Source organism: Caretta caretta, chromosome 5 (assembly GCF_965140235.1).
Source record: "Caretta caretta isolate rCarCar2 chromosome 5, rCarCar1.hap1, whole genome shotgun sequence".
NCBI classification, from domain to species: domain Eukaryota; kingdom Metazoa; phylum Chordata; order Testudines; family Cheloniidae; genus Caretta; species Caretta caretta.
This window is the reverse complement of record NC_134210.1, coordinates 105,390,667-105,413,260: the sequence shown is the minus strand read 5'-3', so window position 1 is coordinate 105,413,260 and position 22,594 is coordinate 105,390,667. Positions and strand designations below refer to the sequence as shown.

Genomic DNA, 22,594 nt, shown 5'->3' with positions numbered 1-22,594 from the left:
AAAATCATTGTGTACAATGTAAAATAGTTCAAATTTAAATGGTTTGGAAACTAAAGGCAATATTTTCATAAATAGGATATATACATATTTGGGCATCTAAATATGAGACCCAATTTTAAAAAAAAAAAAAAATGCTGAGCACCTAATGGGACCAAGATGCCCAGCCCTGTTTAGGTATCTAAAAATAAATGTAGATTATTAACTTCAGACTCTTATTTCTTTAAATCTTGTCCTCAATTGCTGTTCTGCTCCATCAAGGACTCTTAATAGGTCCTCCAAAATAATTTCCAGTCACATGTTAAACGTAAAGCCATTTAAAAACAATGTCTTGTTTTCAGTGTACAAGAGTATATCAGCAATATTATTTTACAGAGTAAAAATAAGTCTTTATAACAAACTATATAGATTCAGAACAAATACTAGATTTTGTTTATACAGAGAGTGACAGTTTATGTCTGCAACCTTAGGAATCTAAGGGGAAAATATGGGGAGTTGGAAAATCGGCGGGATTCAGATGAGTAGGCTTAGAGCTCTATACTCTAGGCCTCTTGAGAGGTTAAAGAACTTTTACCCTCTGTGGGTCACCAACCAAAAACCGCCCAAAAATTACAATGTCCAAACTGAATTCCATTTGTCTTAAACAAAATAATGTTTTATTGGCAACTGCATAAAAACAGAGCGAAAAAGTCATTAAATAAAAGGATAGGTAAAAATAAACATACATGCTTAAAAATACTATAGAAAGCATTACTGGACCGGCACTAAACTTAGGTACAAGACATTGAAATATCTGGACTCTTCTGTCAACACTATATGAGAGAGAGAGAGCACATGCAGAGATTCTTTTGCCATTCAAAAAGATGGTTATTTCCTTGGAGCATGTTCACTCTTTAACAATAAAGACATTTCCAATCATCCAATTCAGCTGTCTTAATACTCTTCATGTCTTAAAAATAATGAACAAATTTAGGGCAACATTCTCTCAGAATAACCAGCCCCCGCCCCCAATCTACACCCTCAACCTGTTTTATTCTCCATGTCCATTCTCACATGAAGGTCTATTGGGGTCTCTTAAAGACTACAGAACAATCATCTTAACATGTCTGCCTGGGCAGGTTCTGGTAAGCATATCAATTGTGCATTCCTTTCTAGCTGACTCCCCAACCCCAACAACAAAAAGTTTCTTAGATAAAGGATATGAGGTTCAATTAAGATGTGAAGTTGTCATACAGATCTTTCACTACACAAGGACTAGGAAGTCTATTAAGATTCCTTTGAATCTGCAGGGACTAATTATTGTGTCACATTTTATTAAAATTTAATGCTGACTAATTTTTTCCAACAGCCATATAATTTTTTCTCCCTTTTGGAACTGTAAATAAAACCCAAAGACCTTTTTTAACAGCAGCCCTTACAATGCAGTTTCACCAATTTATTGGGCCACGCTGCCTAGCAAACTACTGGTGAGCTACTCAGATAAATACCAATGAGCCTCAGCACATGCATTTCAGTTGTCATGATGCAAACATGACAATATAATACAAGCGTAATAATCCTGATTTTAAAAGCCCCACTTACTACCTGCTATAAAGCCCAGGGTGTTGTACAACATAATAAAGTAATTTACAATACATTGACATGAACCCCGTAAAAGATTAACAAAACTGTCAAAAGGTGATATTAAGGTTTGGGGGACGGGGGGAGAAGAAATCAATTGGGACCGAGAGTGATCAAATCAAAAACTCTCGTGAACAATAATAATTAAAAAAAGTAAACGCTACACTGAGACCCAAGACAGTAAAAGCATAATCAGCTCAAGACACAAGGGTAGGAAAAAAACCGGTGGGCAGTGACTGAGTGCACATACCTAAAGAGGTTAAGGCATCAAGGACAGACAAATTTAGCACAATGATTTGATGGAATGGATAAGTGTATAATTGAAAGTTAGAGTGCAACAGGATTGAGTTGCATTCTTTCCTATGTTCTCAAGAACCAGACTGGTGTATTCAAAACTTCTCTAATGGCAGGGGTAAAGGGACACCAACATCCACAGTAAGATGTACCAGAGCAGCAGTAATATTGCCCATTAGACAAGAATTTCACTTGCACTGTTGGTGGCCAGACCTTCGGGTATGACTGGATTCCCCACAAGTTAGGGCTGTTTTATTTGGACGGGCTGCATCTCTCCAACATCACTTCCAGTATAGTTATCCTTGGTCCAGACTTGGCTCAAGATCTTTGTGACTTAGGTGGATGGGGCAATGAGCAGCAAAACATAAATGACAATCTGCTAAGCAGATTACTAGCTGTATCTGAGGGCAGGCAGTACACATGTATACAGGACATTATGGCACTGAGCACCTTAAGACCACAAAAGGTTTCAAACACTGAGGGAGAGCAATCTCAACTAGATTCAGCTGATACAAAGGTTGTATTCACCTCCTGCTTCATAGGAAAGCTAAACCATTAGGGAACAATGAACACTATCAGCTGTAGGGCCCAATTTTTCATTTTAGAAATGGTGACCCACATAGCACAGGACTCTGATGGCAAAGTCTCAGTCTAACAACTGGGAATCAGGCAGTCTCTCAAATGGTTTACGATTTGTTTGTTTTTTTTGTCAGGGACAACTGGAAAACACATCCGTAGTACAAGGAACACTTGCACAGGATCTTCAGTTAAATTGTATTGTTGTGATCATATAGAGCAGAGATGGGCAAACTACGGCCCGCAGGCCACATCCAGCCCCCGAGACCGTCCTGCCCTGCCCCAGAGCTCCTGGCCCGGGAGGCTTGCCCCCGCTCGCCTCCTCCCCCCACTGTTCCCCCTCTCCAGCAGCCACGCGGGCAGCGGGGCTGCGAGCTCCTGCCGCTCAGAGCAGTATAGTAAGGGGGCGGCGGTGCGCACGCAGGCGGGGGGTTGGATAGGGGGTCCCAGGGAATAGTTGGATGGGGCGGAGATTCTGGGGCAGTCAGGGGTCGGGAAACAGGGGGAGTTGGATAGGGGGTGAGGTCCCAGGGGGCTTGTCAGGGGGCGGGGGTGTGGATAGGTTGGGGCAGTCAGGGGACAGGGAGCAGGGCGGGTTGGATAGGGGGTGAAATCCTGGAGGGGGGGGCGGTTTGGGGTAGGGGGTCCCAGGAGAGGGCAGTCAGGGGACAAGGAGCAGGGTGGGGGTTGGATGGGTCGGTGGTTCTGAGGGGGACAATCAGCGGGTGGGAAGTGGGAGGGGCCAGGGGCCAGGCTGTTTAGGGGGCACAGCCTTCCCTACCCGGCCCTCCATACAGTTTCACACCCCAATGTGGCCCTCGGGCCAAAAGGTTTGCCCACCCCGATAGAGAGCCAGATTGGGATATGCCTACCTCAAAAAGAGTAGTGCCTTACTCCATTAGCAGCCCCACTGACTCCAACAAGACTATTAGTGGTATAAAGGTACTATTCAATATGGGTAAGAATACAACAACCTGGCCCATAATAAAGTTGTGGCTTTACAACAGAACTGAAATGTCTTCTGAAGGCAATCTCAAATACAGATTCCTAGGTTAATAGATCCATATAATCCAAGGCCAGGAGGGACCACAGTGATCATCTACTCTGACCTCCTGTATAACACAGGTCATAGAACTTTGCCCAAAGATTCCTGGCGCATATCTTTTACAAAAACATCCAATCTTTACTTAAAAGCTGTCTCGCTGTTAAAAATTTACACTTTATTTCCAGTCTAGTTTCAACTTCCAACCACTGGATCGGGTTACATCTTTCTCTGCTAGACTGAAGAGCCCATAATTGAATATTTGTTCGACATATAGATACTTATCGACAGCAATCAAATCAACCCTTAACCTTCACTTTGTTAAGCTAAATAGATTGAGCTCCTGGAGTCTAACTCTAAGGCATGTTTTCTAATCCTTTACTCATTATTGTGGCTATTTTCTGTACCCTCTTCAATTTACCAACAACCTTCTTGAATTGTGGCCACCAGAACTGGACACTACTCCAGCAACAGTTGCACCACAACTGCCTGCGTAGCTCTCCCTAACCCAACTCTGGTGGGGGGGGGCAGTGCTCACAGCCACAGCCCAGCCATGATAAAAGCCACGCGGGCAACTGTGGAGAGCCACAGCAGCTTGAGGGGCCCAAGCAACCCCTGCCCATGTCCCTGCCCCCCAGGTTCCCAGCCCAAGGAAGGTGGAGGGTCTATGGCTCCTCACAGCTGCACATGCAGCTCTTACTGTGGCCGGGCTACAGCTCCAAGCCCCTGCCCCTCCCTCAACCCGGAGCTGGATCGGGGAGAGCCAAGCAGGCAGTTGTGGGGAGCCGGCATGGAGTCATGGACCTTCCACCTGCCCTTGGCCAGGAGGAGGAGCCCGGGGAACAAGGACACGGGACAGTGGCTGCTCTCAGCTCCCTGCATACTGGGGAGTTGGAGGGTCCACGCGGCTCCCCACAGCTGCCTGGGCTCTCTGGCTGGGCTCCACAGAGGCCTGGCCAAGGAGGGTGGGGCCTAAGGTGAGGAGGAGGAGAAGAGGGCAGGATCCACCCTGGCAAAAAGTGGACAGGACAGGCCCCACCCATAGTCCCCCTCAGTCCCAGCGCCACTGCCTGGAAATACACCCACTCGATGACATTTCCCCATTTACAATTTTAGCTAGCTTTTAATCCATTTAATTTATGTTATGTTAATTTTTAATCAAAATGTCATGCAGATCAATGTCAAATGCCTTACAAAAGTCTACGTATATTATGTCAACACTATTACCTTTAGCAACCACACTCGTAATCTCATCAAAACAAGACGTTGGTTTGACAGGGTTTATCTTCCATAAACCCATGTTGATTTGAATTAATTATGTTATTCTCCTTTAATTCTTTATTAAAGATGTCCCATATCAGCCACTCCCTTATCTTGCCCAGGATAGATGATAGACTGAGAAGCCTATAATTACCCAGGTCTTCCTGTTTACCATTTTTAAAAATTGGCACATTAGTTTTCTCCCAGTCTTCTGGAACTTCCTCAGACTTACTGAAAAATCAACATTAACGGTCCAGTTAGCTCTTCAGGCAGCTCTTTTAAAACTCCTGGATGCCAATTATCTGGAGCTGCTGATTTAAAAGGTGTCCAACTTTAGTAGCTTCTGTTTAACATCATCCATAGATAATAGTGGAATGGAAGGAGTGTTATCATTACCATATGATGAGACTATATCATCTGTTTTTCCCCAAACACAAAATATTTATTGAACACTTCTGCCTTTTCTGCTTTATTATTGATAATTCTACCATTTCCATCTAGCAATGGACTAATGCCATTGCCAGGATTCTTTTTGTTCCTTATTGTTCTTAACTCTGTTGAACATAGATTTCTCCACGTGTGTCTTTGTTTCCCTTATCAAATTTTCTACAATGCCTAATTTCTGATTTGTATTCTTTACTATCAACTTCCCCTTTCTCTCATTTATTATACAGACGCTCCCCGGGTTACACAAGACCCAACTTATGCAAATTCACATTTACAGAAAAATCTCCATAAACCAGAAATAGGATTTTCGAGTTGCGGAAATTTTTGCGTAACGTACAGGTATACATTTCCGACTTACGCAAAATTCAAGTTACGCAAGGCTTTCCGGAATGGAATGATTGCATAAGTCAGGGAGCATCTGTATATTATTTTTTAATTTTATATAGCTGTCTTGACTTTCCCTGTAAACCAGGTCAATTTTTTAACCATTCTGACCTGTGGATTAATTAGCAAACACTTAGGAACCTTACTACACATTAATACACATATATTCTGCTTTAGCCCGATACTTTATATGGACTTGCAGTATTTCTATGATTAGTTTATTGATTTAAATAGGAAATACAAAAATTATATCATCATTGTGGCAAAGTTCAAAATTTAAAGTGACTAAAGAAAGGAAATTCAGAATAAAGATGGTCTCCCCATCTTTAGCTCAACTAACTTTACTTATGGCCTGCATTCCCCCATCTAGTGCTCCTCTGTCAATGTCAGTTAAGGAAGGAAAGACAGACATAGCTATGATTATTTTTTCTTGGTGGGTTTAAGTTATAATGTTAACATATAATCGATTCGTAATGTATTAACCCTTTGAAGGTTGATATTTTCCAGACTGCAAGAAAAATGAAGCATTAAGAGGATGAGCACGTATGGTCATAGTGACCTCTGGAAGACAGTAACACTCTGCATAAGTACAGACTATTACAGTCACAGAAGATGGCAACTGCTGCTTGCAATGAAATGAGTGTTATTATACACAGATGTATATGTAATAATCTAAAGTTTGTTATCTATTCATTTCCATCTCTACTAACTTTGACTAAAATAAAATTGCCATTTGACAAAAGCTTTAACTCTTCAGCAGCCACAAATTTTCAGTTTTTGCAAGCATGAGGTGACAGACATTTAGATAGACATGGACAGATACAGATATATCAAGTTCTGCATTAATGTCAAGAACTATTTATAATTTTATTCATAAATGATAGCTATGAACTTCTGTATTAAATAGATCAGCTTATACTACATACACTGTAGTTTTGAAACATTCTTCACAAACTACTTACAGTATATTACACTCTGCTTTAGTCCCTTTGCGTAACATAATTGAACATCACAGATAGATGTCATCTCTTTTCTAAAATAACCTATATAATTAAGGAATCTATTTAAAGAATCTGAAAATCTTCCATACTGTCACTTATGATTTGCTGCTCTGCCTCTACTTTCCAACCAACTTTGTCAACCAAAAATCCTTATGAATGCTGTGGTATTACAGATGAACATAACAACAAGTTTAAAAATTGCAGTAACAGCTCACTTGAGATTTTTATTACATTTAGGTCTACATAAAATTGAAAAAAAACTACATAAATGAGAAAGCAGCTGAAGGGCGAAATCAAACTGCTGCCTTTATTAGATGCAAGTCTAATGTCTTTCAGATAAAATATTTGTAGGTGCCACAGTCAATCAAGATTTCAACGGAAACCAAAGACGAAAGCATTCATGCATAAAAGGCAAGTGTGATAATTATGATGTGCAGACAAGATAATGGAAAATATCCTAGCCTTTCTTCAATCTTATGTACCCAGTACAGTACTGCCTTGACCTAGACAACCTGTAATGCTTCATCACATTTAATATATTATTTTATTTTAATTATTTAAGAGAATTTAATTAATTCGGTAAGCATCTGGTCAGCAAGACTAAACCTCTGAATCATGCAGCTTTTTAGCTATTGCATTTCCACAAAAATTATGCCACAAAAAGAGTTTTGAATAAACATGTAATTAAGTCTGAAGTCCTCATCATCCTCTAAGTTTATTAACCTTTACTGATTAGATAAATTGCAGCCATGTGGCTGACATGACATTTTCATCATTTTAAAACAGCTTACTTTAAAACTTTGACCATGTTTTAATGGGCAGTAACTACATCATGAAGATCACAGATGCCTCTTTCTCAAACTCTACTAGCAACAAAATAATAAGGAATTATGGAGCAATTATTAAAGAAAATATGGGAATATATAGTCAGAGGGAGTAAAAAGTTCATTACTATAATCCTTACATACACATGTAATCACCTTCCATGTCCTACTCTAATCTACTATCCAGACCCAGGGACTCATCCACTTTAACATTCACGAGAATAGTTCGTTCCTACCAGAAGTTCAAGATTACAATTATGTTGGTATTATTAATATAATGTATTGGGCTACTAGAACATACCAGCTTTATAGTTATTAGTATGCCAAAACTTTCATAATAAAACTACAAGTGTCAAACTAACTAGTCTCTATAATTGTTCATATGATTTTAAAAGAAAGTAATTCTTGGAGTTCATTTTTAAATTTGATGGAGAATTGAACGAACTGAAACAAGTGAAAAAATGTGGTGATAGTCACCTTTAATGTCTGCTAAACTAGTAGCCAATACCAAATTTTATGTTGGGATGAATAAACTTCTTATGTAGTCTACAGGACCGGTATCTCTTAGGACCTAATCCAAAGACCACTGAAGTCAACAAGAGTGTTCCCAGCATCTTCAACAGCCTTTGGCTCAAGCCTTAAGAGAAAGCCCAACGCAAGAGGGGAAAAGTGCAAAGTCTTTACCTGCCCTGTTTCAACCATTCAAAAAGCTGCATTTTCCATTTTAAAGGATAATCCTGACAGAAGTAGAGCTGGGGAAACTTTTTCAGTGAATAAACTATTCACTGAAAAATGCAGTTTTGGCAACCCAAAACTATTTGTGAATTCATGTTGAGCAGGAGGAGGCAGCAACAGCAACCTCCCTTATAACCTTTAGCCAAGTGGAAGACCTGGGTTCAATTCCCTCCTCTGCCTGATGAGAAAAACAGGATTTGAACATGGGTCTCATCTCTCAGGTGAGTGCCCTAACCACAGGTCTATAGAATATTCCGGTATCAGTCATTCTCAGTCTCTCCTGTTGAAGCTGTTCCGCTGTGTACAAGTAATTTAATAATCATTGGAGCCTGAACCTGCGTCTCCAACATCCTGCGTAAGTGCCCCAACAACCAGCTACAGAATCATTCTCGTTCTCTTTTTCTGGCTCAATGACTACTTATTAGAGAGACAAGGTGGGTGAACTAACATCTTTTATGGAACCAATTTCTGTTGGTGAAAGAGACCAACAGGCGTTGGTTCTATAAAATATATCACCACACCCACCCCGTCTCTCCAATACCCTGACACCAGCACAGCTATCACACAGCAAACAACAATTATTGACATTCATGGTGGCTATTCCTAGTCATTCATAATGGCAATGAACAGTCATTGAGCCAGGGAAAGAGAGTGAGATTGACTCTCCAGTCATACTCTGCGTAGCTCGAAAGCTTGTCTCATGTGGATGGAATCTTCAAAGATTTTACCTGTTTAAATTGAAGAAGTCTCTACTGAGCATGTGCAAGCTGCAATTTTATTTTATTTTTTATAAAAGCTTATGACTTGGGCAAATTTTCACAAGGACTGCAAAAGGCACATCCCTGTCACAAAGGCCACTCCCCCACACCCTGCCAAATTTCCTGTCTCTGCTCAACCAACTGGATGCACTAGAGAATTTAAAAAAAAAGTCTCAGGACTTTTTTTAACATGGGCAAAACAACATATAATTCCCTAGCCTCATTCTTGCAAATGGCTCAACCTTTTTGCTTGTTTTGTTTTTTAATTTCAAACAACAAAAACCCTACAACCAGCCTGAGGCAGACACCAAAAATGGAAAAATTCAGACCAAATGGTAAAAGTTTTGCCAAGTTATTAAGTAACTGAACACAAGGGCTTATAATGGTAAGTGTTAGGCAACCTCAATAATAGGCGACGCCGCCAGTCCTTCCTATACTAAGGATCACTCACTTCACAAATGAATTGCAGTGAACTCTATGGCGGTAAATAGCAGGCCTCCTGCACCAGCAATAAGGCTAAATGGGATTTGAAAAGGAGAAAATGAGGAAAGCTCTCTCAACTGGAACTACAAGGGGAATTTAAGTAGGTAGAAAGTAATTAGCCAAGATGGAATTTGGCCATGGTACCATGGTTTAATGATCACAAATACACAGGACATTAGTATTATGTGTCAATAATTCAGTTCACCTATGCCAAGTATTACTGTTCTCAGCGGCTAGTGTAGAATTAACTCAAGGGAGAATAAAACCCAAATGTATGCATAATTGTATGTGTGCGCGCAAATGCCCTACTTGCACATATGCATCAGATTCTTTTGCACACACAATTTGTGTATAAACAAAAACTTACATATACTTTTGGAAATTTGCATCTGATCATGCTCTTTAAACCAAATATTTAAACCTATAAACCTAGAAATATCTTTGGCCTACAGCACCTGACTAAAACATGCTTAACCATATTTCAGATGTAATTGGTGAAAATATCATCTCAAAGAGCTACAGCTCATGTGGTACCAGTCCCAGAAATGGGTCTAATTATTTGTTTATCCATAATTCTCAATTTTAATCTGGAGACAAAACAAGTATCTATAAAATAGTAAAAAAAATAAGTCAAGAAAAAGATTAAGTTTTAAAAAGCAAGCTTCAATTGCTTTTAAATTCCGCCCCGCCCCCCTCCACACACACACACACACACAAACATTTTGAAAAATATTCATCTACCATGTTTCAGGCATTTTAGAGGAGGATTTTAAGGAGGATGAAACCATATTAAGGAGGATGAAACCATATTAAGTCAGGAGCGCTGAGATTGTAAAATTATTTTACCTGAAATCAAAGAAACTCCTGAAAATCAAGGACCTTTGAAACAAACATCTTTGATTAGAAATGTTGAAAATATTACCTTGAGCTAGTCTTTCAAGACGTTTTCCATGTTCTGGAGGGATAGCATACCTAAAATGTATGCAAAGAAATGGATTAAATGTTTAGCGCTACAATTATGAAACAATAATAATTCTGCATGGACAAAATAGCTGAATCGTTATATGGTTATTAACATGGTTATTAATATAAAGTACACTGTAAAACAACATGAGGAAAAATTAGGAGTTTATTTACTTTTAAGAAAAGAAAGTGCTTTATTTTACTTTTAATTTTAAAAACCGATTAATATAATATAAATTGTAGTTTAAGAATGTTTTAGTCACCAATACTCTTTTGAATTTCTAGAGTTTGGCAATACCTGTATGTAATTATATCTGTATACAGTTATTCCAGTTAAAAGAAATGCAGATATTGATTTTTACTTTTATTTCCGAATAAGACTAACACATACACCAAAGCAACAAAACTTTCATGTAGGATTATTTTCTTTGATTGTTTCACAAAACAAGAGTTCAACTGAAAAATATGAGTTTAAGATGCATTTTTCATATTTGTGTTGAATTGCAGGAATGAGACAGTTTATTTTAGTCATATATCATTACACTTAAATCAGTTTATAATTCAAAGAAATATGCATTCATAAATGCAATATTTATCTCATTTATGAAAATACTGTATTTGGAAATATTTCAATCTTTGATTTCAAGAAACTTTTTTAAAAGATTTTATTAAAGTCTAGTCACAACAGATCTGTGAGAAGAAAAAGCATTGGTACTATCCCATTCTTTTTTAGCGTTAATTGCAGCTTGAAAATTTAAGATTACTTTAATGCAGGAAGATTCTTCTTCCTTTCCTAATTTAGCAGCACATGGTATAATATAAAAATGAATTAGCATTTTGTTATTTACTTCACAGATTTACCATAGATGTTAATTAGCTTGTAATTTTTGGATTCAATAGCATATGTGATGTGTGTGCACAATCAGCTTCTATTTCACTTTACATGTTTATGGCAGAGTTTGGTTGCGTTTGATATCCTCTACACAGAATAAACATGTAGCTTTGATCAGGTGAAAATCACCAAGTATGTATTTATCAGCCTATTCCATATACAAATGTTTTCAGATTGGTCGAACAGCCAAACTATATGAGAAGTACTTTGAAAGTAGGAGTTAAACTGGCAAATAATAGAAAAAATTTTGAACTGGCAGTTGACTTTCTGATCACTGGTCCAAGATCATCTCTTGGAAAAGTTAATTAACCATGGAAGTACACACAATGGTTCACTTAAGCTTTCCTAGCCACGACCAGTCAATATATTGGATCATAAAATGTGGGAGTCACTTACTTCCAAAAAATAATTCAGCTATGGGTACGTCTTTCAAGTAGAATGACAACAATTCCAGAGAATATGGCACAGTGGCTTCAACTTTACTGGAAACAGCCACCATAAAACAAAAAAAGTCAGCAGCCCATATCAAAGGTGAAAAAAGCATTGCTCACCCGACCACAGGTAACCCCTAAACCCAAATTAAACATAAATCACCTGATTTCAATATCAAAGGTGCGTTGCACTGTTTCCAGACTAAATCAGCTCTCAGCCTCACAGCATCTGTCTATCTGACTCAGGTCATGAGTTGTTAAAGCTCTGTTCCCATGTAATTAGTTAGAGCCAAACCCAAGCAAAATCAAGACAACCTCTCACTGAGTTTCACCAACACTTGTGGTATAATAAAATAATCCGCCCAACTCCAAACCATCCAACTTCCTTCCTCAACTGATACTTAAAGTAGCTTTATCATTTAATGATCCTGTGAAAGGACTATCCATACCACAAATGAAAACCAACAAGCCCCTGACGCAATAATTCAACATCCCCTAATACAGAAAGAACAGAACCACACACAGCAAATAATTAAAAAGCTTCACAATCTCCCAAATAACAGATAACCACTTTACAAAATTTACATCACCACCTATTTTAACTAAATATTGCTCCAGTATCTTCTGTAAAACATTTCCCACCATAAATGTTCTTCAAACTTGGAAAATATTTCTGGTAGGAAATGTTTTACAGAAACATACTGGTTACGTTCAACTCACGTTCCATTTAAAGGTGAAAATGTGTGTTTTTTCTCAAATGCTGATGGCCTAAGCTTCTTTTAATATGAACATTTGCAAATATTTTGTATCTAAATGCAGGCCTCTTATAGTAACTGCCTGATATCATTGTTATAGGAATAATAAGATGCTTTATGTACAAATATAGGAGTGCTATTTGATGCTAAACTAATTATTAATGTAAGCAGCTATTTAAGTATAGAATACTGATATTAATGAGGAATTAATTAGTTACTGGCAGTGCTCAAAATTTTTTCAATCCACTCAGGAAGATGAGAAAAATCATCTTTCCAAAAATTATCACATAGAAGCAACATCTTAAGCTCAAGTCCTTATACAAGTTATTTAATTTTAAAAACTGTTTTGAGAACTATTAACTCTCATATAGAGAATAGGAGGACGGCGTGGACTTTTTAGAAACAGAATTTCATTTCCTGTCAATCTCTGATAAAATTAAAAGAATATCTCAGAAAAAAGACTAAATAAAAAGAAATACTTAACACTAACTTTACAAGTTATCTGGATCTTTCCTGCCTAAAGAATAAAGGCAATTAAAGAAACTTTGCATATGCATAAAACAAGGCTTGTTCAGGAGCTGTAAGTGTCACCTAAACCAACCCCAAAGGCATGGAGCCAATGAAAGAGTGACAGCAACCAATATGAATGTAAACAAGTCTGAAAAGAAGAGTATTTACCTATAACTTCATGAAAATAAGGAGAAAGTTTTAAATAATTCTGAAGTGACCCCAAACTCACACCCCGTCCTACTCTGATTAGAGAGCAAGCACTCCACAACTAATCCTGTTCATCACTACAAGCAAGCTGCTCCAGACAGATAAGAAAAACAGAGAAGACTCAAGAAGAAACCAACCCAAGGAAACCTCCCCAAAACGTCAGCATGAATTGGTTAACTAAGAGGAGGTTAACTAAGACCATGCCAATGAATTATATTTAAAACTCTTGGAATGATTTTGTTGGAATACTGAAATGCTGTTGTAACTTAAAAGGCTAACAGTTTCTCTTATTAATCACCATATGGTCAGGCCATGTACCCCGGAGAGGACAAGGGGTTAAAAACTGGTTAACAGAGAAACAATGGGATTTAATGGTATTTGACATTCTGAATATTGATTAATTGGCCTACCTCAAGACAGTTCCTTAAATGGCTTCTTCTAATGCAGTGTTTCTCAAACTTGGGACGCCGCTTGTTCAGGGAAAGCCCCTGGCGGGCCGGGCCAGTTTGTTTACCAACCACGTCCGCAGGTAAACAATTAGTAAGAGCTGCCCTACCATTTCTTGTTTCTCTAAACCAAATATATATAGTAATTTTTCATATAAAATTACATGGATTCCAATTTAAAATTACCTCTCTCAATTCCACAAACTCAATGAAATGACTCAAGTTCTCATGGTAAATTTAAACTATACTTAAGTGCTTTGCTAAATTGGGGCATCAAGTAGCATCCCCACAGACAGAGGTCCAGTAAGTGGTCTGTGCAGTGGTAGTATAATCAACCAGTCAAAAGGCTTACTTTAAGACAGTGGCCCATAACTGTCCAGTCAGCAATAAGACCAGATAGTCCTCCCCAGATGACTCCAATCAGTGCCCCTGTGACACTGTGGAACATTTCTCAAAATGGCAATCACTAAAATCAAGTCAGAATTGGCCTGGATGCCTACAGTCAAGATGGTAATCAGAATTGTGTGAATTTATGATTCAGTTTCTCATGACCTGCCAGGACAAGAAAATAATGAGGTCGACTACTGGGAAGCAGAGTACATTCTGGGATACAGTATTCATTTCTAGCCCCAGTGGTTCACAAGATACTGGATCTGGAATCGATTATTGGTCTGTTAGGCCAGAAGTTCCTTTTTGGCGATGTTCTCAGACTAAATATAGAGTACTAGACCAATGACCTATGTAATTTTCAATCTCTGCTCATACATGCACAAATATCACCATTGAAATGATCAGTGCACCTTGAATTGTTTTTGGTTTCAAATGCCAAGTGGTAAGCATAGAAAAAAAACATGTCCGTGATACTTTGGACATTTTACTATTCTGTGCATGGTAAATGTGACTCACATCTAAGATTCTTCTCCCCTCCCCACAGCCCGCCTATCTGCCAAACTAATGGTTTTTTTCTAGTTTGGAGGTCTTAAAACCCCTTAAGCCCCATCCTAGCCACATTCACCTCTATACCATATTTTAACAATTTAATTTCTATTTCTAAATGTTAAGGAATTGAAAACTATTATAGTTTAATTGAAAAAGCACAGTAAATGAACAAGCTATAACAAGAGGTTCAATTCCTGACTTCTCCTAACCACAAGCTATAACAAGAGGCCTATTCCTGACTTCTCCCAACCACAACCCCTCATTCACACTTAACCACTGCTCAGTGGGTCCCATTCAAATACAAGACGATTCTTCCATCAAGATAACCAGCATCCTCAAGTTACAACAATTGCAACAGAGCTCATGCCCACTTCAGATGTACTGCAAATGGAAATGACTGTGGGGAGACTTCCAACTTTATTCTGCTCACTTACTGCAGCTTTAGTAGCATCTCATTACCTTCCTAAAATTGAATCTCTTTCTCTCCATGTTTGTCCTTGCAAACTGCTTATATGTCTCTCTGTCCTCTATCCCATATTACACACACAGCAGTGTGTACACTATAATTTAAAATATATGCTCACATCTTTCACAGCCCAAGGCAGACAAATTACTGTATATAGTGCTGTGTAGTGTACTGTAAATCATTAAACTACACAACTCCATAAAGTACAACCAAAAGTGTTGGTACTCTACAGAAAACTAAAGCCCCTATTAAAGAAAAGATTCTCTAATTAGACAGACCATTCCTGGGAAATCCATTCTCCCATACAGTATACTCAGACAGGAAGATCATATTTGTGAAGTGACTGCTGTACAACATGAAACACAGCATCTAACCACTTGCATTTTTAGCATGTGGATAACGTTAGGTGCATATCAGTAACACATCAATACTGCAAAACTGTATTTGCCCATTGACCTGAGGTCAATTGTCCCAGACATTCAGAAAGACAGACAAGACTCAAGGGAAGTGGTTTAACTAGGCTGTAACTTTATTAACTTAAATGCATGTGAGATCTATCCAACAATAAATTTTCCAGAACAAGTCATCCTTCCTTCCATAATCTCTTCCACTTGGCAGAGGGCTACCATCAGCTCCCCATTCCTCCACCCCGATAACCTTGTCTTAGCACCATTGCTGGGACCCTACCATCCTCCCTTCATATGAAAGCTAAGAGGCAGGGGAAATGGGGTTGTCTCCTCACAGGAGCCCCAACCCTATGCCCCAGCTTCTTTAGGGGATGCCTTTCCCTAAATTCTGGTATATCAGGGAACCAGGCCCCCTACTGAATGAGTATTTGCACTGGGTACCTGCCAAGCTGAGATAACATGAACTTTATGTCCTAGCCAATCACTGGGTTGCTGTGGGAAAGGTTAAAAGAAAACATTCAGCCCAGGCCAATATGCTGGTGAAAAAATTCTTTTCCATCCTCCAAGAGGTGGCTAGCACAATACCCACAGCAGGCCCCTCAAAACACCCAACCATACTCTTATTCTAGTGGTGAAAAGGTGGGAGCTGTTGCCCCCACAGACAAGATGTGCTGGACTTTAACAATTCATTCGGTGGTTCTGTCATAGTAGAAAGGTCTTCTGGGTATCGACCAAGATAATTAACATCCCCAATATATGTCTCAATTCTGATATATTAGTTGGTGTCTTCAATTCTCAAATTGCTTTTACTTTCTCAGGAATATGGCTGGTTCCATTTTTGGTTGTGTGCCCCCAAAACTCGATTTGGGGTATTTTTCCAGACGGACTAATTAGGTTTAGGACTTCATTGAGGATTTTGTTATGTTCTTCCATCGAATCAGATATATCAGAATATCATCTATGAAAACTACAACTTCATTTGTGTTTGTTACCAGTTGTGCCATGTTTCTTTGGAACATTTCACGTGCCCCAAAAGGTAATCTTTGAAACCAAATTCTAAAGGAATCAGCTAGCATCATTTCAAGGCATCCAACTTGGAGAATACTGTAGCTTCTTTCACTTTGGAGAGCAAATCATCCAATATGGAAAGGATATATTTTTCTCTCACAACAGCTTCATTAAGTCTTTTAAGATCCACACAGATTCATATTTTTATCATTTTTCTTTATAACTGGTACCATTTGGGAACACCACGCTGTTGGCTCAGAGATTTTCTCAGTTAAACCAATCCACTCCATTCTCTAAATCAGTTTCCATTTTATAAAGTAATGAGGTAGAAATCCCGCAAGGTGTATGTATACTAGATCATTCAGCATTCTCTCTTAAGGTTATTTGTACTGGATTTCCTTTCAAAACTCCAGTATCACCAAATATTCCATCGAGTTCTTCCACCTTTCTCACCAGGCCCATCATGGCTGCCAAGCTGCAGCTCAGAACGCTGCTGTTCTGTGGTCCTTTGATCACCTAGCTTTTGACTTTGTAAATTTTTTCTGTGGTGAACTGGCCCATACAGATCAGAAAACCCCAGAGCTGAAGTCACCTGATACAGCTCCAACTAGCTCTGGAGAAGTGTTGAAGGTGATTTTCAGTCCCTTCTAATCCCTTCAGCACCTAAGTCAGTTTTAAGTTAAGACTTGCCATGAATATTCAATTTCACTCTCCAGGCAGACTCCATGTCATCACAAGTGATAGATCCTAGAAGAAGTGGCTCTTCATTGTCTGTAATGTGAGTCAATTCCCTGACCGCTTTGGTGTGGCAAACAGCAGCAAAATGTCCATATTTCGCGCAATTATTACACCATGCACCTCTGGGTGGACATGCATTATCTCTTCGGCTGTGTTCCCTGTAAGCTGCATGCTTGGGAGCCTGCCCAGGAGAGATTCAAATGCTGTCCAGCTGATTAGCAGAGTCCGCACAGCCAGCAGCATGTGTTCAGGTGCCCTCCCCTCATGCTGCTCCATCCTGCAGCTGCTCCCGGACCCTCCTGTAGGCTGTGCAGGGGTGGGGAGGAGGGTGCTGATGTCAGGGTGTCCACCTCCCCCTGTGCCTGTACCCCATCTCCACAGACCGGGGAGAGGGGACACAGCCTGGCTCAGGAAGATTAGGAGCTGCTGCAGTGAATGGTGAGTGACTGAGTGCCTTTCTTAAAGAGACAGTGCACTGTTTCTGAGATTTCCCCAGCAGCCAGCTCACACACTCTCTCTCTGTGTCTCTCACTCACACACACACACACACACACTCTCTCCCCCCCTCCCACCCCCTTCCTTCTGCCCATGTACCACATCTCCGCAGAGCAGGGGAGGGGAGGGGAGACAACAGGGCTCAGGACAGAGCAGGAGAGCTTTCAGTGACGGTCTTAAAGAGACAGTGCACAACATCTCTCAGAAACTTCCCCAGCAGCCAGCACACACAGAGTCTCTCTCTCTCTCACTCACACACACACACAGTGACACATTCACCTCGCAACACATACTTGTATTATTGTTGTTACTTCTTGGTACTTCCTGCAATAAACATATATTCTCTGTAATTTTATTCTTTCAAAGTGTGTTATTTTAGTGTTTTGTCTGGGCTATGCATTTCATAATTTTTATTTCTCTTACACTTAAATTTAATTTTTTGAATAGTGAGTTCTAAAATGCCTAACCTGTCCTGGCTGGAGCAGCTAAACCCAGGGTTGTGAGTTCAATCCTTGAGGGGGCCATTTAGGGATCTGGGGCAAAAATTGGGGATTGGTACTGCTTTGAGCAGGGGGTTGGACTAGATGACCTCCTGAGGTCCCTTCCAACCTTGATATTCTATGATTCTAAGGAGCCCTATGATGATAACTTTTTAAACATATATATTATATCTAGGTTTTTTGTTTCTACTGGTGGCGCACATCTGCACATACCTCAGTGCACATAACAAAATTTATTCCACACATGGATGGAAAAAATTAGAGGGAACATTGCTCTAGGGATATGACTTTTTCTATACCATCTGCATGTAGGCTAGAATTTGTCTCTCTAGCCTAGGAGTTCTCTTGCCTCAAGGGTTTTGTAGTAATGATTTTTAACACTCAAGTGTCTGTTTATAGTTTCTAAGCCAGTGTCAGATTTTTCAAGCTTGTTAAGTTGCTCTAGGTTCTGCTCTTTCATCAGCTCAGGCTGCTTTGCTCTGCGTATAGCTGTGGCTAAGGTTAAATCTCTTTACAATGGTGGTTGCTGTGAAAATGCTTTATCTGTTAACCCAACAATCAGCCTGTCTCTGATATATTCATATTTTGCATTCCCAAAAATCAGTTTTCAGCCAATGTATGCAGAGCTCTTATAACACATTCACCATTTTCCCCTGGTTCTTGAATTCTCTGGTGTAAACATGCTCTTTCATAAACCACATTTCTCTCAGGTATAAAGTAAGCATCAAACATAGCCAGAATCCTTTCATAGTAATCTTTTTGACTATCTGCAGTACAGTCAAAGGATTTAAAGACACGCTCTGCTTGCTTCCTCATAGCATAAAGAAGATACCTGTATATTTCCACTTTCTTTATGGTGCTTGGTAGCAATGCAAAATCTTGCAAAATATTTTTTCAATCTATCCATTCTGAAGGTTTGTCAAAGCTGAAGTTCTCTGGGGCACTGAAGAACAGCATTTTGATGACATCCTGCAATCTTTATTGCTTTGTTCCTTCTGTTTCTGTTCTTAGGTTACTCCTCACACCACACCACGTACTTCTGTCCAAGACATGGACTAGTCACAGAGCTTGCTTATATGCACCAGAAGTTTTAATCACAAGATCCTTTATTTAAATGAATATATACCAGACTTTACAAATCATTAAAGTATTTTACACACACTGCCACCAAGTATAAAATATAATTGTGTAAAAATATAATTTGGAAGGCCAAAAAAGAATCTGAAGTACAGCTAGCCAAAGACTCAAAAAAGTAATAGCAAAAAAAAAAATTTAAGTACATCGGAAGCAGGAAGCCTGCTAAACAACCAGTGGGACCACTGGATGATTGAGATGCTAAAGGATGATAAGGCCATTCCGGAGAAACTAAATGAATACTTTGCATCGGTCTTCACAGTTGACAATGTGAGAAATATTCCCAAACCTGAGCTATTCTTTTTCGGTGACAAATCTGAGGAACTGTCCCAGATTGAGATGTCATTACAGGAGGTTTTGGAATAAATTGATAAACTAAACAGTAATAAGTCAACAGACCAGATGGTATTCACCCAAGAGACATGAAGAAACTCAGATGTGAAATTACAGGACTACTAACTAGTCTGTAACCTATCATTTAAATCAGCTTCTGTACCAAATGACTGGAGGATAGCTAATGTGACGCCAATTTTTTTTAAAAGGGCTCCAAAGGTGACCTTGGCAATTACAGGCCGGTACGCCTGACTTCAGTACCGGGCAAACTACAGTAAAGAACAAAATTGTCACACAGATGAACATAATTTGTTGGGGAATAGTCAACATGGTTTTTATAAAGGGAAATGATGCCTCACCCATCTACTAGAATTCTTTGAGGGGGTCAACAAGCATGTGGACAAGGGGGATCCAGTGGATATAGTGTATTTAGATTTTCAGAAAGCCTTTGACGAGGTCCCTCACCAAAGGCTCTTAAGCAAAGTAAGCTGTTGTGGGATAAGAGGGAAGGTTCTCTCATGGATTGGTAACTGGTTAAAAGATAGGAAACAAAGGGTAGAAATAAAATGGTCAGTTTTCAGAATGGAGAGAAGTAAATAGTGGTATCCCCCAGGAGTCTGTACTGGGCCCAGTCCTATTCAACATATTCATAAATGATCTGGAAAAAGGGGTAAACAGTGAGGTGGCAAAATTTGCAGATGATCCAAAACTACTCAAGATAGTTAAGTCCAAGGCAGGCTGCGAAGAGATACAAAAGGATCTCTCAAAACTGGGTGACTGGGCAACAAAATGGCAGATGAAATTCATTGTTGATAAATGCAAAATAATCCATGTTGGAAAACAGAATCCCAACTACACATATAAAATGATGGGGTCTAAATTAGCTGTTACCACTCAAGAAAGATCTTGGAGTCATTGTGGATAGTCCTCTGAAAACATCCACTCAATGTGCAGTGGCGGCCAAAAAAGCAAACAATGTTGGGAATCATTAAGAAAAGGATAGATAATAAGACAGAAAATATCATACTGCCTGTATTTAAATCCATGGTACACCCACATCTTGAATACTGCGTACAGATGTGGTCGCCCCATCTCAAAAAAGATATATTGGAATTGGAAAAGGTTCAGAAAAGGGCAACAAAAATTATTAGGGGTATGGAATGGCTTCCATATGAGGAGAGATTAATGAGACTGGGACTTTTCAGCTTGGAAAAAAGACGGCTAAAGGGAGATATGATTGAGGTCTATAAAATCATGACTGGTGTAGAGAAAGTAGATAAGGGAGTGTTGTTTACTCTCTCATAACATAAGAACTAGAGGCCACTATATGAGATTAATAGGCAGCAGATTTAAAACAAACAAAAGGAAGTATTTTTTCACACAACACACAGTCAACCTGTGGAACTCTTTGCCAGAGGATGTTGTGAAGGCCAAGCATTCAAAAAAAGAACTAGATAAATTCATGGAGGATAGGTCCATCAATGGCTATTAGCCAGCATGGGCAGGGATGTCCCTAGCCTCTGTTTGCCAGAACCTGGGAATGGGCGACAGGGGATGGATCACTTGATGATTACCTGTTCTGTTCATTCCCTCTGGGGCACCCGGCATTGGCTACTGTCAGAAGACAGGATACTGGGCTACATGGACCTTTGGTCTGACCCAGTAAGGCCATTCTTGTGTTCTTAACAGCATAATACAGCTAAGCATTCCTTTACTAAACCAGTGAACCCAAAGTGCACTGTTGCCACAGAGACAACAAATATGTGTATATTGCACGTGCCCAGAAGGTAGGGAACTGGACACTTAAATGTAACCCAGTGGAGTGTGTAAATTGCTAGCTTCCACAGGGAAGGAACAGGGCTCGCAGAGCCTGGAGCGGAGTGCCTGTGGTCCTACTAACTGGGGACCCTAGTAACCCTGGTGGTGCACAAACAGAGCTCCCTCCCACTGTAAACAGGTGGCAGTGTTCTCCCCAGGACCCATCAGGGAAAGCAAGGAGAAGGAACACACTGCTCACCCAAGCCAACTGCAATGCTGACTAGGCCAAGAAAGAACCTACCACAATCCTCTCACAATCCCTTTTGTGTGCTCTTTTCAAATACTGGACATGCTCCAGACACTGAAGTAAATTTTCCTGTGTTCCATTTGATCTTTAGCTCTAGGTTACATTATTTATTTAATAAGGACAGTTAGGTCAGAAGGCAGCACCTCCAGCAACTTTACCTTGCCTTACATTACGTCACACTCCTTTTTCATCCATTTTTAGCTCTTCAACAGAATAAAACTAAATTTATCTATAAAGCAATGCAAATGTAGATGTCATCTATGTTTTTAAAATACATCTTCCCATTATTTTGGACGTTGATTAACAAGTCCTAATATTTTCTTCCATAAAATCAATTTGCTTTAAATTGAATACATTTATTCAGCCCAACCATTAATGTTTGTAATTATATAATACTAGTTACTTTAATTTCTTCTTAACTTGAAGGCATGTCGTTTTCTAACTTATGTTAAAGGTTATAAAATGAAAATATTGATTTGGGGAAATGAAATGTAGTGTAATATACATTCTTTTACTTTCTGCGATGACACTTGTATTCTGTTTTGCAGCATAATTAATGCCCTATATATTCAGCAATATTTAGGTTAAAAATTAGTGGTGCTATTTTTGTATAAATCAAACCTAGGCTCCTTAGCTTTCCATAATGCTATATTTCCATTTACTATATCCCTGTTCTAGCTTTTATTAAACAAAGGCACCAAGATGAGTCTGCAGAAACCTTAGTCTGCATCCATTTGGGTTCGGTCTGGAGAACGATTTAGAGGTATGTTGTTAGAGTATGTTATTTAACACGTTCTAACTAATACTTTTTAAAATTGTAGTGTAGCAGAATACTAGCAGGCTTCAGTCTGTCCAGTTTAGCACATGTTAAAGATTACATTGCC

The 22,594-nt window shown here is 39.3% G+C and overlaps 1 protein-coding gene across 15 annotated transcripts in view; it reads right to left on the bottom strand.

Moving 5' to 3' along the window:
* KDM4C (lysine demethylase 4C) overlaps positions 1 to 22,594 on the bottom strand; it is a 475,753-nt gene that overhangs the window by 368,196 nt on the left and 84,963 nt on the right. For all 15 annotated transcript variants that reach the window (XR_012668619.1, XR_012668620.1, XM_075128780.1 and 12 more), the window contains one exon: positions 10,344 to 10,393. Coding sequence is in view for 13 of the 15 variants with exons in the window: in XM_075128780.1 (XP_074984881.1) it covers positions 10,344 to 10,393 (50 nt within the window). In the remaining 2 variants the exon portion in view is untranslated. The remainder of the gene's footprint in view (positions 1 to 10,343; positions 10,394 to 22,594) is intronic.